Below are 17,144 nucleotides of genomic sequence, written 5' to 3'. Positions count from 1 at the left end.
GTTCAGTTACATTTTCAGAAATCCCAGTTAGAGGATTCCCTCCCTCCCTGCTTATTCCCTACTGATTTCTGGCAATCATCCAACCGGGATCTTTGAAAAACCTGGGAAAGTTCCTGAAATTTTGGAACCCTATGGTTGACTGACCTTGTGTGTGTGTGTGTGTGTGTGTGTGTGTGTGTGTGTGTGTGTGTGTGTGTGTGTGTGTGTGTGTGTGTATGTGTGTGTGTGTGTGTGTGTGGTGTGAGCGTATGATGCATAGCATAGTATTGTATGAAGTTGACTGACCTTGTGTGCGATGTGAGTGTATGATGCTCATGGAGCTGATCCAATCAGGAGAGATCTTAGAGAGGAGGGAGTAGAGGACCTCAAGGCTGGTGGCGTCCACCACTAGGATCTCTGGGTAATGTCCGTTACACAGCAGACGGCCCTCACGCTGCGTACCGATGGTGAACTGGTAGAACTAGACAGAGGAGAGGAGCAGAGGGAGGGTTGGGGTTAGTGCCAAGGCTAGTAGCAGCTATGATCTCTGGGTAATGTCAGTTTCACAGCAGACGGCCCTCACGCTGGATACCGATGGTGAACAGGTAGAACTAGGTAGAGGACAGGACCAGTGACAGACTCATAAAGGAGACAATATAAACAATGGACTAGTGATAATGTCAGGGTTTCACTAGCCACGTCGCCAACCAGGTTTCCCTCAAATGGGAATCCTGGGGAAGTTCCGGAGACACTTGAAACCATACCTCTTTAAGGAATACCTGGAATAGTATAAAAGTAATCCTTCTTCCCCCACCCCCCATAAAAAAAAGGAAAAAAAAGTGGTTGTCCCACTTGCTATCATAAGTTGAATGCACCAATTTGTAAGTCGCTCTGGATAAGAGCATCAGCTGGTAGAGCACGGCGCTTGTAACGCCAAGGTAGTGGGTTCGATCCCCGGGACCACCCATACACAAAAAATGTATGCACGCATGACTGTAAGTCGCTTTGGATAAAAGCGTCTGCTAAATGGCATATTATTATTATTATTATTATTATTATTATTATTATTATTATTATTATTATTAAAAAGTTCCATGGCAGAAAACAGCTAAAGAGGGGTGGTGTCACGGTGTAAATCAGTGACACCTCGCAACACATCAAACCAATCAAATGCCTTGTTGGGCGGAGCTCCAAAAGGTGCTCGCTAGATTAGTGCCGTAGGAGCAACAGTGCGTGAGGACTAAACCTTTCAACAAAACAAGCACTGGTGAAAAAATAGTTTATATAACGTTTGCAGTACGCTGGTTTTCACAGCATTTCTCTGTTATTTCCAGATGAAATAAAAGCTGCAGCAAGAGGGGAGAAATGGTCTACAATGTCGGCAATATAAATATTTTGATGTGACAGTTGGCCGTAAAGGCTAGCGTGAGGGACAGGTAGAAGCTAGCCATAATGAGGATCAAGTCAGCTAACCTTGTAAGCTACCGAGGTATAACTAACTAGCTAGTTACGGTACTTCAATTTCCCTCCCGACTATAAAACCAACTAAATCTTAATTAAAAAAAACGGCATATTATTGACCTAAAAAAGTTAGCTGTGTTAGCACAGTCGCTAGTTTATCCAGGGTCAGTGATACATAGCGCAACCATGTACTGTTTATCTATGGGAAAACAGCAATCATTTTGCAAGCAACATTGCTAAAATGAATTAAATAAAATGACCCTCATAAAATGTTACCTGTAATGCTCATCTCCTGTAGCCTAGTTGTCATGTCCTTATTTTGATACTGTACCTAAATTACAAGGGTTGGATTTGCACTAAACGATTTTATGTCGGCACTTAAAAGGCATGTACAAAATCTGGTACACGGTTTGCCTCATATACCTTGTCTACTGGTATCATTTTAAAATTGGAGAACTTACATGTATAGCTCAACATGTAAACAATGTGTGAGTTTAGAGTTTGAAATCAAAATCAAATGTTATTTGTCATATGCTTCGTAAAGAAAAGGAGTAGACAGTGAAATGCTTACTTACGGGACCTTCCCAACAACGCAGAGAGAAAAAAATTACGCAAGGAATAAAAACAAAATGAGTACCGATAACTAGGCTATATACACGAGGTACCAGGTAATAACTTGGCTATATACACGAGGTACCAGGTAATAACTTGGCTATATACACGAGGTACCAGGTAATAACTTGGCTATATACACACGAGGTACCAGGTAATAACTTGGCTATATACACGAGGTACCAGGTAATAACTTGGCTATATACACGAGGTACCAGGTAATAACTTGGCTATATACACGAGGTACCAGGTAATAACTTGGCTATATACACGAGGTACCAGTACCGAGTCTATGATAACTTGGCTATATACACGGGGTACCAGTACCGAGTTGATGTGCAGGGGTACGTGGTAATTGAGGTAGATATGTACATATAGGTAGGGTAAAGTGACTAGGCAACAGGATAGATAACAGACAGTAGCAGCAGTATACTGTAGGTAGGGGTAAAGTGACTAGACAACAGGATAGATAATAGACAGTAGCAGCAGTATACTGTAGGTAGGGGTAAAGTGACTAGACAACAGGATAGATAATAGACAGTAGCAGCAGTATACTGTAGGTAGGGGTAAAGTGACTAGACAACAGGATAGATAATAGACAGTAGCAGCAGTATACTGTAGGTAGGGGTAAAGTGACTAGACAACAGGATAGATAATAGACAGTAGCAGCAGTATACTGTAGGTAGGGGTAAAGTGACTAGACAACAGGATAGATAATAGACAGTAGCAGCAGTATACTGTAGGTAGGGGTAAAGTGACTAGTCAACAGGATAGATAATAGACAGTAGCAGCAGTATACTGTAGGTAGGGGTAAAGTGACTAGACAACAGGATAGATAATAGACAGTAGCAGCAGTATACTGTAGGTAGGGGTAAAGTGACTAGACAACAGGATAGATAATAGACAGTAGCAGCAGTATACTGTAGGTAGGGGTAAAGTGACTAGACAACAGGATAGATAATAGACAGTAGCAGCAGTATATTGTAGGTAGGGGTAAAGTGACTAGACAACAGGATAGATAATAGACAGTAGCAGCAGTATACTGTAGGTAGGGGTAAAGTGACTAGACAACAGGATAGATAATAGACAGTAGCAGCAGTATACTGTAGGTAGGGGTAAAGTGACTAGACAACAGGATAGATAATAGACAGTAGCAGCAGTATACTGTAGGTAGGGGTAAAGTGACTAGACAACAGGATAGATAATAGACAGTAGCAGCAGTATACTGTAGGTAGGGGTAAAGTGACTAGACAACAGGATAGATAATAGACAGTAGCAGCAGTATACTGTAGGTAGGGGTAAAGTGACTAGTCAACAGGATAGATAATAGACAGTAGCAGCAGTATACTGTAGGTAGGGGTAAAGTGACTAGACAACAGGATAGATAATAGACAGTAGCAGCAGTATACTGTAGGTAGGGGTAAAGTGACTAGACAACAGGATAGATAATAGACAGTAGCAGCAGTATACTGTAGGTAGGGGTAAAGTGACTAGACAACAGGATAGATAATAGACAGTAGCAGCAGTATATTGTAGGTAGGGGTAAAGTGACTAGACAACAGGATAGATAATAGACAGTAGCAGCAGTATACTGTAGGTAGGGGTAAAGTGACTAGACAACAGGATAGATAATAGACAGTAGCAGCAGTATACTGTAGGTAGGGGTAAAGTGACTAGACAACAGGATAGATAATAGACAGTAGCAGCAGTATACTGTAGGTAGGGGTAAAGTGACTAGACAACAGGATAGATAATAGACAGTAGCAGCAGTATACTGTAGGTAGGGGTAAAGTGACTAGACAACAGGATAGATAATAGACAGTAGCAGCAGTATACTGTAGGTAGGGGTAAAGTGACTAGACAACAGGATAGATAATAGACAGTAGCAGCAGTATACTGTAGGTAGGGGTAAAGTGACTAGACAACAGGATAGATAATAGACAGTAGCAGCAGTATACTGTAGGTAGGGGTAAAGTGACTAGACAACAGGATAGATAATAGACAGTAGCAGCAGTATACTGTAGGTAGGGGTAAAGTGACTAGACAACAGGATAGATAATAGACAGTAGCAGCAGTATACTGTAGGTAGGGGTAAAGTGACTAGACAACAGGATAGATAATAGACAGTAGCAGCAGTATACTGTAGGTAGGGGTAAAGTGACTAGACAACAGGATAGATAATAGACAGTAGCAGCAGTATACTGTAGGTAGGGGTAAAGTGACTAGACAACAGGATAGATAATAGACAGTAGCAGCAGTATACTGTAGGTAGGGGTAAAGTGACTAGACAACAGGATAGATAATAGACAGTAGCAGCAGTATACTGTAGGTAGGGGTAAAGTGACTAGACAACAGGATAGATAATAGACAGTAGCAGCAGTGTATGTGATGAGTCAAAAGAGTTCAATGCAGATAGTTAAATAGTTAACCAACAGCTACCCGGACTAACTATTTAGCAGTCGTATGGCTTGGGGGTAGAAGCTGTTCAGGGTCCTGTTGGTTCCAGACTTGGTGGACTGGTACCACTTGCCATGCGGTAGCAGAGAGAACAGTATATGACTTGGGTGGCAGTTGTTTTAGCTCCACTTTCAATTTAAATAAATATAACTCACAGAATGTCGACCACACCTGAAATGTAACATCCAATCAAAATATTGCCCAGCGGACCATTCAAGGGAGGCGTGACCACAACTTGATTTTGGAGGTATGGCAACGTGAGACTAGGGTTTCACATCAGACAGCAGACTGCGTACTGATGGTGAACAGGTAGAACTAGGCAGAGGACAGGACAGGGTGTCAATTAGACTCTTCGAAGAGACACAGTATACACCATGGACTAGTGATAGGTCATGAGACTAGTGATAGGTCATGAGACTAGTGATAGGTCATGAGACTAGTGATAGGTCATGAGACTAGTGATATACATTTACATTTACGTCATTTAGCAGATGCTTTTATCCAGAGCGACTTACAAATTGGTGCATTCACCTTATGATAGCCAGTGGGACAACCACTTTACAATATGTTTTTTTGTTAGTTTTTTTCCTCTTTGGGGTGGGGTAAGGGGGGTAGATATGTCATGAGACTAGTGATAGGTCATGAGACTAGTGATAGGTCATGAGACTAGTGATAGGTCATGAGAGAGGATTAGGTGATTTGTATACAGAGTTGATAAAATAGGACATGTGTGGTTTAGAAGGGATAGAGTATAAACCATTAACTCTTTCTCAATCTGTTTCTCCTCAATTCCAGTTCTTTCCTCACTTCCTCCTTGAACCACTTTCCTCCAAGGAGAGGGGACATGAGGAATCAAGGAAAGAAGAAATGGAAAGAGCCATGGCCTACAGATATGTGGTGAGAAAATGTAGGGTCATATACGTTACCTGGATCCCTGTGTGAGCGCAGGCCAGCTTTGTGAACTCAATACAGCGTCCATCGTTGACATCCCACAAGCACATCTCCCTGCACACAAAGCAGATAGACTTCATTAGAGCAGTCACTACTGTTCATTACCACACATCACATACAGGACCAGTCAAATGTTTGGACACACCTGCTCATTCCAGGGGTTTTATTTATTTCTTACTATTTTCTACATTGTATAATAATAGTGAAGACATCAAAACTATGAAATAACACATATGGAATCATGTAGTAACCAAAAAAAGTGTTAAACAAATCAAAATATATTTTATATTTTATATTCTTCAAAGTAGCCACCCTTTGCCTTGATGACAGCTTTGCACACTCTTGGCATTCTCTCAACCAGCTTCACCTGGAATGCTTCTCCAACAGTTTTGAAGGAGTTTCCACATATGCTGAGAACTTACTTACTACCCATTACTCACCGTCACTCAGAAGAGTACACACACACACTGAAGTGGGTTGTACTGTGGTGTAGACCTAGTGTACTCACTGTGGTGTAGACCTAGTGTACTCACTGTGGTGTAGACCTAGTGTACTCACTGTGGTGTAGACCTAGTGTACTCACTGTGGTGTAGACCTAGTGTACTCACTGTGGTGTAAACCTAGTGTACTCTACTCACCCACTCTCTGAGGCGCTGACGATGTACTGCTTGTCACTGCAGGGGCTGGCTTTAGACAGGCAGGTGATGGAGGCGGTGTGGCCGAACAACATGGCCCTGGGACTGATCTGAAGACAGCACGAGAGACAGTACAGTCAGTCAGGTGAACCACTCAACCCAAAAGGCCACCCGCAGGACAGGACAGGACAGGACAGGACAGGACAGGACGGGACAGGACAGGACAGGACAGGACAGGACAGGACAGGACAGTCAGTCAGGTGAACCACTCAACCCAAAAGGCCACCCGCAGGACAGGACAGGACAGGACAGGACAGTCACCCTGAGGAACACCACTGTATCACTTACCCATTAAGTTCCTCTTATCCACTACAGTAACAACATTACACAGTCCACTCAGGAGGTTTGCTCGGCCTACATAAGAGGTAGGCAACTAGATTCAGCCACGGGCCGATTTTTTGTTGGAACGAATGGTCGGGTGGCAGGGAAAAAATTAATTTGTACACTGCAAATTGACCAAAACTAAGCCCAAAAATAGGTTTGATTTGTTTTGTAATTAGTTGTTGATAGCAGACGCTCTTATCCAGAGCGACTTACAGTTTTAGTGAGCGCATACATTTTTCATACTGGCCCCCCGTGGGAATCGAACCCACAACCCTGGCGTTGCAAGCGCCATGCTCTACCAACTGAGCTACAGGAGGCCCTACATTATACATTTAAAATGTTTAAGTTTATAAAACATGTACCCGTATCATTACTTAAAACATACAGAGTTTAAGTAATAATAACCATGTTTTTAAAACCACCAACCCCGCTGAGATTAGCTGAGATTATACTTTACAGAGTCAAGTATATTTATCCAGGCCTCAGTTGTCCTTCTCTGATCTATTGAGAGATTCAAGGAACTACCATCGTTAATTACATTCATGCACTTCAAAATGAATTCTGTAACTTTGCCCCAGAAGCATTGAACTGCAGGGCACCCCAACATCATATGAAGGAATGTGCCCACCTGATTTAGGGGACACAGTGAACAGTTGGGTGTTGGGGCCAATTTCATCATAAAATGTTTCCTTGTTGTTCAAATACAGTCTGTGAACAAACTTAACATGTATAATTTGACGGTTCAGATCACAGGATGACGAGGTCATATTTTTTTCCATATTCTGTTCCAGTTAAAAAGGGTTGTTCAGATTCAATTAGATCTGTGGATCATACTTTTTTTAAATGGCTAGCTCAGAATGAGCTTTCCAAAAGTTGTTTATATATTATAGAGATCAGTCCTTTTGGGAGGCCAGATAATTTATTTATAAATCCCATCATTGGATGGTTCGGTAGTTGGGTTTCCCAAGGGACTCCATGGTCCAGCATACTGTAGCTGACCTAAGTTGTAAATATATAATATATATAATATATATAATATAATATAATATAATATAATATATAATATAATAATAATATAATATAATATATAATATAGAAAGAATGAGTTGATATCAGTAAGGGTATGGATTCTACCTTTGGACCATTTCGGGGGCTGCAAAAGGCTGACCTCCGGATCGCAAGGCGTTACTGTGAAGTATTGGAGTATGGGCACGCCATTTTGATTCCCAGTTACATTATTTTTCAATTTTGTGCCAAATATGAATTATTTGCGCAATAATGGGACCAAAGTGTAATTTACATTGTTTAAGGGATATATCAGTGAAGACCACCTCTTCCAGGGCAGTAGGAGGCACCATATTTCTCTCTAAACTCAGCCAGGGGGCAGAAAAATCATGTCTAAACAAATTTAGGATGTGGCGAAATGCTAGTGCCTGGAAATACAATTTAAAGTCTACGTCTTTCCCTCTTCGCAAGTTTGTTATCATTTTTAAAAGGTCATGACGCCCTCCGTCCTTGACTTTTCCTAAATAAGTCTATAGAACACACTGTCGGTGTTAGAATCTTAACATCACAAACAGAACTGGAGTTATAACCAGTTTAAGGAGGTCATGTCATTTTTTGAATGGTTTTCCCCCGTTGCCCCTCCTTCTCCCAACAGTAGGGCCTGCTCCCCTCCTTCTCCCAACAGTAGGGCCTGCTCCCCTCCTTCTCCCAACAGTAGGGCCTGCTCCCCTCCTTCTCCCAACAGTAGGGCCTGCTCCCCTCCTTCTCCCAACAGTAGGGCCTGCTCCCCTCCTTCTCCCAACAGTAGGGCCTGCTCTCCTCCTTCTCCCAACAGTAGGGCCTGCGCCCCTCCTTCTCCCAACAGTAGGGCCTGCGCCCCTCCTTCTCCCAACAGTAGGGCCTGCGCCCATCCTTCTCCCAACAGTAGGGCCTGCTCCCCTCCTTCTCCCAACAGTAGGGCCTGCTCCCCTCCTTCTCCCAACAGTAGGGCCTGCTCCCCTCCTTCTCCCAACAGTAGGGCCTGCTCCCCTCCTTCTCCCAACAGTAGGGCCTGCTCCCCTCCTTCTCCCAACAGTAGGGCCTGCTCCCCTCCTTCTCCCAACAGTAGGGCCTGCTCCCCTCCTTCTCCCAACAGTAGGGCCTGCTCCCCTCCTTCTCCCAACAGTAGGGCCTGCTCCTCTCCTTCTCCCAACAGTAGGGCCTGCTCCCCTCCTTCTCCCAACAGTAGGGCCTGCACCCCTCCTTCTCCCAACAGTAGGGCCTGCTCCCCTCCTTCTCCCAACAGTAGGACCTGCTCCCCTCCTTCTCCCAACAGTAGGGCCTGCTCCCCTCCTTCTCCCAACAATAGGGCCTGCTCCCCTCCTTCTCCCAACAGTAGGGCCTGCTCCACTCCTTCTCCCAACAGTTCAAAGTGAAGTGCCCAGCTGATAATCACCCTGATAATTGCCTCGAAACTGAACCTAAACTATACCGAAACTAACTTCACACATATAACAGATTAAATAAATGAAGTATGATGGGGGAGAATGGGTGAGTTGATGAGCGAGGGGCTGCGAACGATGCATAATTATGTAATCACCAGTTGTGAATGAAGAAGGTCATTCTATTGTATTGAGCTATTCTAATAATAATCTCAAAATGGTACGTACCCTATATATCAGTCTACTCTGGCCTACTTGGAGTACACAGTGAGAGTGTGAATAAATTACAATGGCAAGAAGACCAAGACGAATGGATGCACGTGGTGCGTTAGCGCTGCTACAAGATCTGGATGAAAACCACTCAGATGGTGGGGAAGAAATGAATCATGACATCACTGATGATTATTCTTCTGATTCCAAGCCTCAGCCTGAACCTACACCTCCGAGGCCTGAGCACAAAAAAGCCAGAACGGTGCACGCTGAGCAGGTGCCCGCGCCACCACGGTGAGACGGGAGAGAGGAAGGGACGGCCCCCGTTTGGAATAGAACTAGCCGGTGACAATGCTATGGCCGATTATCAGCACTAAAATATCATCACTGAGAGAGCAGGCCTTAAAATCTCAAGCAAAAAAAAAAACACATTAGCAAAGCACTCACCAGCTTTTTTTGTTACAAGACATGGACATGCTACAGCACATCAGGGACTGCCCTGTGGCTGAGGCGTACCGGGAGCAAGGAGACACTGCCTGGGATCAGGGACTGCCCTGTGGCTGAGGCGTACCGGGAGCAAGGAGACACCGCCTGGAATCAGGGACTGCCCTGTGGCTGAGTCGCACCGGGAGCAAGGAGACACCGCCTGGAATCAGGGACTGCCCTGTGGCTGAGGCGTACCGGGAGCAAGGAGACACCGCCTGGAATCAGGGACTGCCCTGTGGCTGAGGCGTACCGGGAGCAAGGAGACACCGCCTGGGATCAGGGACTGCCCTGTGGCTGAGGCGTACCGGGAGCAAGGAGACACCGCCTGGAATCAGGGACTGCCCTGTGGCTGAGGCGTACCGGGAGCAAGGAGACACCGCCTGGAATCAGGGACTGCCCTGTGGCTGAGGCGTACCGGGAGCAAGGAGACACCGCCTGGGATCAGGGACTGCCCTGTGGCTGAGGCGTACCGGGAGCAAGGAGACACCGCCTGGAATCAGGGACTGCCCTGTGGCTGAGGCGTACCGGGAGCAAGGAGACACCGCCTGGAATCAGGGACTGCCCTGTGGCTGAGGCGTACCGGGAGCAAGGAGACACCGCCTGGGATCAGGGACTGCCCTGTGGCTGAGGCGTACCGGGAGCAAGGAGACACTGCCTGGGATCTGTCTGTTGATGAGCTGGAAGCGTTCATTTCAATCCTGTATGTCCGTGGAGCATTCGGTGGAAAGAGCGTGTATATGGAGAGCTTCTGGTCAGACATGTATGGGATACTATTCTTTGGAGAGATCACGTCACGGGATCGCCTCAGAAGAGATCACGTCACGGGATCGCCTCAGAGAGATCATACGTTATCTCAGTTTTTATTACAAAGAAACGAGAACGTGAAGCCTGGAAACCGACAAATTCGCCATGGGTATCCAACTTATAAATAATTGACTATTTTTCCTGCCGTCATATCTAAACTTATATTCATCATAAGGCCATTATTGCTTTTGTGCTGATTATCACTATTTATCCAGCACACTTGGTGCTTATAATGATGTTTAGGCTACCAGTCTATAATCTAAATCAGTCTTTAATTTAGACCAGTCTATAATCTAAATGCAGTCTATAATCTAAATGCAGTCTATAATCTAAATCTTCATAGTAATTCATCAGGGCCTGTAGGCCGTCCTCCCTGGGAGATAAATGCTATAGCAATCAACAGAAGAAGAAGATGAGAAGAATACTATTGTGTAGTAAGAAGCCCCCTGTGGGGTAAGAAGCCCCCTGTGGGGTTAGAAGCCCCCTGTGGGGTAAGAAGCCCCCTGTGGGACTGGCCATCTCTCTTCAGCAGTAGCATTAATAAACTAATTGTAAGGGAATAGCTTCCAATTTCTATTGCCATATTTAGCCCATGTAGGGATTCAATGCGCTGTAGCCCCACAAGGAAGCAGCGCCAGTACGTTTGTCACCTCAACATTGTCCATTAATTGGCGTGGTGTCATCACTGTGTTAATGTCCTCCCGTTCCATAGGAAATATTATAATAACAACAACAAAAGTCCAATGCTCAGCAATAATGTTCCTTGTAGCCACTCGATGGGGTGTCCTAGTCATTGTCTTATGCTGAGGGGCAGCATCATAGCCGCCATTTGCTCGGCTGCGTGATGTGCACGGATAGCATTCCGGAATGTTGAGCCAGTCACATTGGGATTCCATCTGTCGCCTCATCCCCTTGTGCGTCGGGTTTGATGTGATTCTCGAAGAAGTCTCGAGCCTCCTTGGCAGTGGAAAATGTGTGTTGTGTTCCCGAAAAAGGTCAAGATGAGTTTTGCCGGGTGGATGAAGCCGCATCTCAGGTTTAGCTGGCGCAGCTGGGATCTCAACTCGCTGTAGGTCGCCCTCCGTTTCAGCAGATCCTCTTCTTAGCACAGGTCAGAGCCCCCGATTCCATTGCAAGACGAACAATTCGCTGTTTGACTTAAAAACTGTGGATTCGCACAATTATACAGCGAGACCACAGGAGGCTGCTGAGGGGAGGACGGCTCATAATAATGGCTGGAATGGAGTGGATGGAATGGTATCAAACATGGTTTCCGTGTGTTTGATGAGCTCCATACCGTTCCATTGAATCCGTTCCAGCCATTACTATGAGCCCGTCCTCCCCAATTAAAGGTGCTACCAACCTCCTGTGAGCAAGACCCATTCTGAAGAGGACCTGTGCGGTGCACAACGTTAATTAGCGGCATGGGACCCAGCTTCTCCCCGAGCCGACTAGGTGAAAAATCTGTCGATGTGCCCTTGAGCAAGGCACTTAACCCTAATTGCTCCTGTAAGTCGCTCTGGATAAGAGCGTCTGCTAAATGACAAAAAAAAAAAAAAAAATGAATTTGGGTTGCCCGCTTCCATGCCAGTTTCAAGTCGCACATTGAATTTACGGGAAATATTTTCAAGTGATTCCATTTTCTAATTTTGGGAGATTGATTGCACCTTCTGGTTTAGCTCGCGCTGTTTCCAGGTCATGGAGTTGCACCTCTGTCGCGTTGGCCGCCTTCTCCAAACTTTCCACTTTAGTTGAATAGGCATCCACTTCAGAAGTGAGCAACGTGAGTGATTCATTTACCTGTTTTAATTGCATGTCGAGGGCAGAGATAATCTCCTCACAAACAATCTCTCGGATAGCTCTTTCTGCTGTCTGGTGTTGAGAGCCGCCAAGTTCCCACAGGTGAATTGTGGACGGACAGATAATGCTATCTGCTGGAGCGAAATACACCTGCTAGTATTTCTTTTTTCATACAATGAATGTCCCACACCTTAACATGGTGTTGACAACTGACCATTTTGTTAATTCATAGTAATTTTGCAAAAGAAAGCCCCGATAAGGCCACACGTTTGATTTCATCCCTTGATTACATTGAGACTGGATCACATGTTTTTTTATTTGTCTGAATAATTGGGAACAGATTTCCTAAATGAAACCCTGGTGATTTTACAATCTTTTATGACCAAAACTAAAATCCTCCCAAAAACTTTGCGCCCCTCCCCACTCTCGTTGGACGTTTTTTGCCCGCGGGCCGCCTGTTGCCGATCTCTGGCCTCCATGCAAAAATTTTTTGGGGGGATTCTCGTGTGCAGTTTCAAAACATTTTGCTACATTACACCACACTGAAGACAACCCTGATGATGCACAGAGTCCATGTTTGACCAGAATGAGTGCCATGTTTTCCTTCTGGCCAAAACGCAAGTTTGGAGGTCAAAGGTCATGTCAGGCTTACCTCGAGGTCGGAGGTCATGTCCCAGATGCAGATCTGTCCGTCATGGCAGCCGGTGATGATGGTGGTGAGGTCATCCATGACCAGCAGGCTGGAGATGCAGTGAGTGGGCGCCGTACGGCCCCACAGCACTATGGGTAAAACCAGGCTGTTTCCTGACATTTTCTCTGTTGACCTGTAGAGGAGAGAGACGGGAGAGAGGGAGAGAGGAAGAGAGTTAAGGAGCTTACAAATGGAGTTGCACACATGAGACAGTTCATGATACTATATACCATTGGTGATAACATTGGTGGGATGACACTAGACAAGGTGGCATTGAGGGCAAGTGATCATTATTGAAGGGCAGACCATAGACTTTTCATTAGTGGGTGACGTACCATTAGGTTCAGAGTTACTATCGGCACGTCAGAGTAGTTTCAGATCAATTCCCCACTTTCCAGTAACCTCTTCACAAATCTATGGTCAATAGTTGGGGGTCATCAAATAAAACATTGAGTGTCACAATAGCCTTTACACAATAGTAATATAGTGACAGGGATCCTAATGGAGTAGGGTTAGTTTCAGGAAGCAACGCAAAACAAGAATTTTCTCCAATGACAAAGACTGAGAGACCATTACCAAGACATAACACAGAAAAGCAGAACCGACTCCCAACTTTAGGTCAGACTGCTATCATGACCGATAACTGAAAACCCATAAATCACATTCAAAATCCAGATACAAAAAGAGAGTTACAATAGTTAAAATAGCCTCTTGAAAACTAATTAATTGCCATCCGTTTGATGTGCGTTATACAAATCGTTCACCTATTGAACACTACTGCTCAGTAGTGACACAGCTCTCACACATTTGTCATATCGAGCTGTCTCCAACTGTGGACATACCCATGACATTTTATATGGTCCTGAACAAAGGAATAGTCTCCCCTATTTATTGCTAAATTATTTTGTTCCACACATTTTTATTGCAAGATTTCTACTGGTCAACATCCTTCCAAAGAAGCTGACATAAATGTCCAGACAATGTGAAAATAATTCCTAATAGTCTAGCCACAACTTGTAATAGCCATAGAGAGTAGGGGCATATCTGCATTCTTATAGAAAGCTGAAAATAAACAGGCTAGGCCTAAGTCAAGTGTCATTCAGTGTCAAAGTTTAAATCAGCAGTACAATACCTTGTGATACACTCATGAGTTGTCTCAGTCAGAGCAAACCTCAGCCTGCGAAACATCACTTTCATCTTCACCAGTTGCATGAGCTTCATTTTGGATAATATTCCCCGTTTCGCAGTGATAATGCTTCTGTAGCGCCAAAAACTCCTCTGCTCTCAGTCCAAAGGACTAGCACTGGTCAGCGACACACACTGCTTCGCTTTCAAAGTCTACCACAAATCTCTCCACAGGCTTTCAGAGTCAAATCAATATGTCACAAGCAGCAGCGTGCCACAACGGTAGAACAGTGAGTCAGTGAAGTGAGGGTGATCCATAGCACCACATTGGGCTCTGGGTCAAAAGTAGTGCACTATGAAGGGAATAGGGTGTGATTCAGGACACAAGGTGCGATTCAGGACACAGCCTGTGTGATGTACAGAACAGCTAGTGCCGTCTGTGACATGCTGAAATGTCAGGGCAGGGGTATTTGTAGCCTATGTGTTTATTGTTTTTGTGTTAGCACACTGTTTCATGATCACTTTTTGTTTCTTTCAATGTGGATAGGTTAGATTACACAACAACATGCAGCTGCATCTATATCAGACGAGGAGGACAGAGCATTGGGAGAACTGAGGTGGCAGGCTGCAACAGGCAACAACGTCCGGCCTAGCCACAGGATGAGCCCCTCAAGAAGCCTAGGACAACCAAGAAGGTGATCATTTTGTGTGCAATGCATTGGTATTAAAAAGGTACCTTACTGTGTCATGTAAGCTTGTATCTCTTTGAAAGAACAGCATGACAAGTCCAGTATCAGGTAGCTTGCTTTGTAGAATGACATTTGATACCATAACCACTCTATTCTTTGATGATATGGCCCTATAAAATCAGTTGTTTTCTTTTTTACCTGATTCCATTTTGTTTTTTTCCCCAGTTTCCCGGTTTCCATGTTCCAGTTTTTTTTTTTTCAGGGTTTCGCTCTCAAAATCACACCTTTTAATAGAAAACAACTACATTGGATGTCCACAACAATGCTTAAACCGCTTATGGAGACCACTTGATTTTTGGTTGTTGTTAGGCCTACACTTTAAATCCAGTGTGCAGCACGTATGATGGTAGAGTTTGCTAAACAAATAACCACTGGATTTATGCAAATAATCATGATATCATTCTACAATATAACCAGTCTACTTAGTAGTTAACATTTAATTGATTAAAAGCTTTTCCATATACCAGAATAATTTTCATTAGCATCACCGCTAACTGCTAAACAAACTAGCCAAGGCAGACGGGAAATTATCGTTTTCTCTATAGAAAGTTGCAGGAAATACGAATCACTGATGCATTCTGTTCTTGTCTTATGATACATTTATTAATTTGACAGAGTTCAATACATGTAGTTGATTTCCTACTAAGTTCAATACCTTTTTGAATATTGTTGAATTCCGTTGTATTGTCTGGATTCCATAAAGCGGATTTTTTAGGGTCCTAGAATACCAACCAGCAGCCTGGGAAACAGTGCGGTAGCTAGTTAACGTTAGCTACAAAGGCTGAATGATGACACCATGCCAAGTAGCTTACCCGAAACGTCCACTCACTAGCCTATCTTTCCAAGCACAGAGAACAAGTGAATCCACAATACTGTTTTGAAACACCCTGACAGATGTTAGTGCCTTTAAAAATCAGCAAGACAGGGTACTTCAAGTGTAGGTTAATGTAATGAACGCAGTCAGTCTACCATGAACTGTGTGCAGATGACAGAACAGAAGATCTTGCGCAAAATCATTCAATGAATGACAAACAACCACACCAGCCTGCCTGTTCAGACAGAGGTTTGGGTCCATGAAATAACGAGATCACGGAGTTGTTTATCATGTAACTAGGTTATTACACACCTTGGTTGCAAATCGTTGACAGCCAACAACAGTCGCGTGATAATCTTATTAGCCAGCTAACGATGGGTTGACACAGATGAGCTAGCTAGCACATGAGACTTTGAGAGACACCATCATAGCTAGCTATGATATCTAAGTATGCCAGTGTGTGAGTAACACTTCGTGTAGCAGTATTATTCACTGTATTGCATACCTTAGCGAAACTGTTGGCTTCGCTAGCAGATGATAGCTAGCTAGCTGACAACATTAAAGCACCTGTATGTCGTAACTTCCTGGTTAGCAAGATAGCTAAAATTGACAAACACAGCTAAACGCTTACCTGTGACAGGTTCTACTGGAACATTTACTTTTATTGGGAACAGTATTGATGAAATCCTCGGTCAGTGTAGGTCATCAGTATTGTAATTCGTCTTGTTTTTTTACACTCTGGCTCTGCAGATCCTCTCTAGTCAGCTGATTACGCGACAGCTTTTGGCGTTGCCGTCAATCGATATTACTGCAGTAAACACTAACGTCTCGCGCTGGCAGCCATCTTGGTTGTGGCAAGTGGATATTCATAAAGGTAATCAATCCAGTTCAAGGGCTGCAGGTGGAGCACATGTCCCAGTGCTGGGGTTAGTGATGTATACAACTTTATTTTTTTAACCGGGTATATGTGTGTGTGGGTGGAGTAGCGTTCTCCACCCACCACTGAACAATAATGTCATTGTCATATGAAACTTATAGACAACATACATGAAAAACAAAACAAAACATGGAGAACAGCAAAACAGTGACCGCAGTACCCCCAAGCCATAAGACACCTGAACAGCTAATCATGGCTACCCGGACTATTTGCACTGCCACCCCACCCCCTTCTTTTACGCTGCTGCTACTCTGTTAATTATTTATGCATAGTCACTTTAACTCTACCCACATGTACATATTACCTCAATTACCTCGACTAACCGGTGCCCCCGCACATTGACTCTGTACCGGTACCCCCTGTATATAGCCTCCCTACTGTTATTTTATTTTACTGCTGCGCTTTAATTATTTGCTTTTATTTTTTACTTATGTTTTTTACTTAACACTTTATTTTCTTTCTTTTTTTAATTGCATTGCTGGTTAAGGGCTTGTAAGTAAGCATTTCACTGTAATGTCTACACCTGTTGTGTTCGGTGCATGTGGCAAATAACATTTTATTTTATTTTATTTGATAGGCAGAAACCTTTTATTTTCCCTCTACAACTTGAGACCGAAAGCAGC

At 44.0% G+C, this 17,144-nt stretch overlaps 1 protein-coding gene across 1 annotated transcript in view; it reads right to left on the bottom strand.

The window, feature by feature from the left end:
* The window catches only part of wdr7 (WD repeat domain 7), a gene marked incomplete at its 3' end in the record, with an annotated part of 118,771 nt that extends 102,437 nt beyond the window's left edge, over positions 1-16,334 (bottom strand). Inside the window, exons 1-5 of the mRNA XM_084159364.1 lie at positions 16,216-16,334; positions 12,858-13,029; positions 6,099-6,205; positions 5,436-5,514; positions 286-460 (exon numbers count right to left, since the gene is read on the bottom strand). Coding sequence (XP_084015490.1) covers positions 286-460; positions 5,436-5,514; positions 6,099-6,205; positions 12,858-13,016 — 520 coding nt within the window. The 5' untranslated portion in view covers positions 13,017-13,029; positions 16,216-16,334. The remainder of the gene's footprint in view (positions 1-285; positions 461-5,435; positions 5,515-6,098; positions 6,206-12,857; positions 13,030-16,215) is intronic.
* Between the last annotated feature and the right edge of the window lie 810 nt (positions 16,335-17,144).

Source organism: Coregonus lavaretus (assembly GCF_964263955.1).
Source record: "Coregonus lavaretus genome assembly, chromosome: 4".
NCBI lineage: Eukaryota > Metazoa > Chordata > Actinopteri > Salmoniformes > Salmonidae > Coregonus > Coregonus lavaretus.
This window is presented reverse-complemented; position numbering and strand designations above follow the sequence as displayed.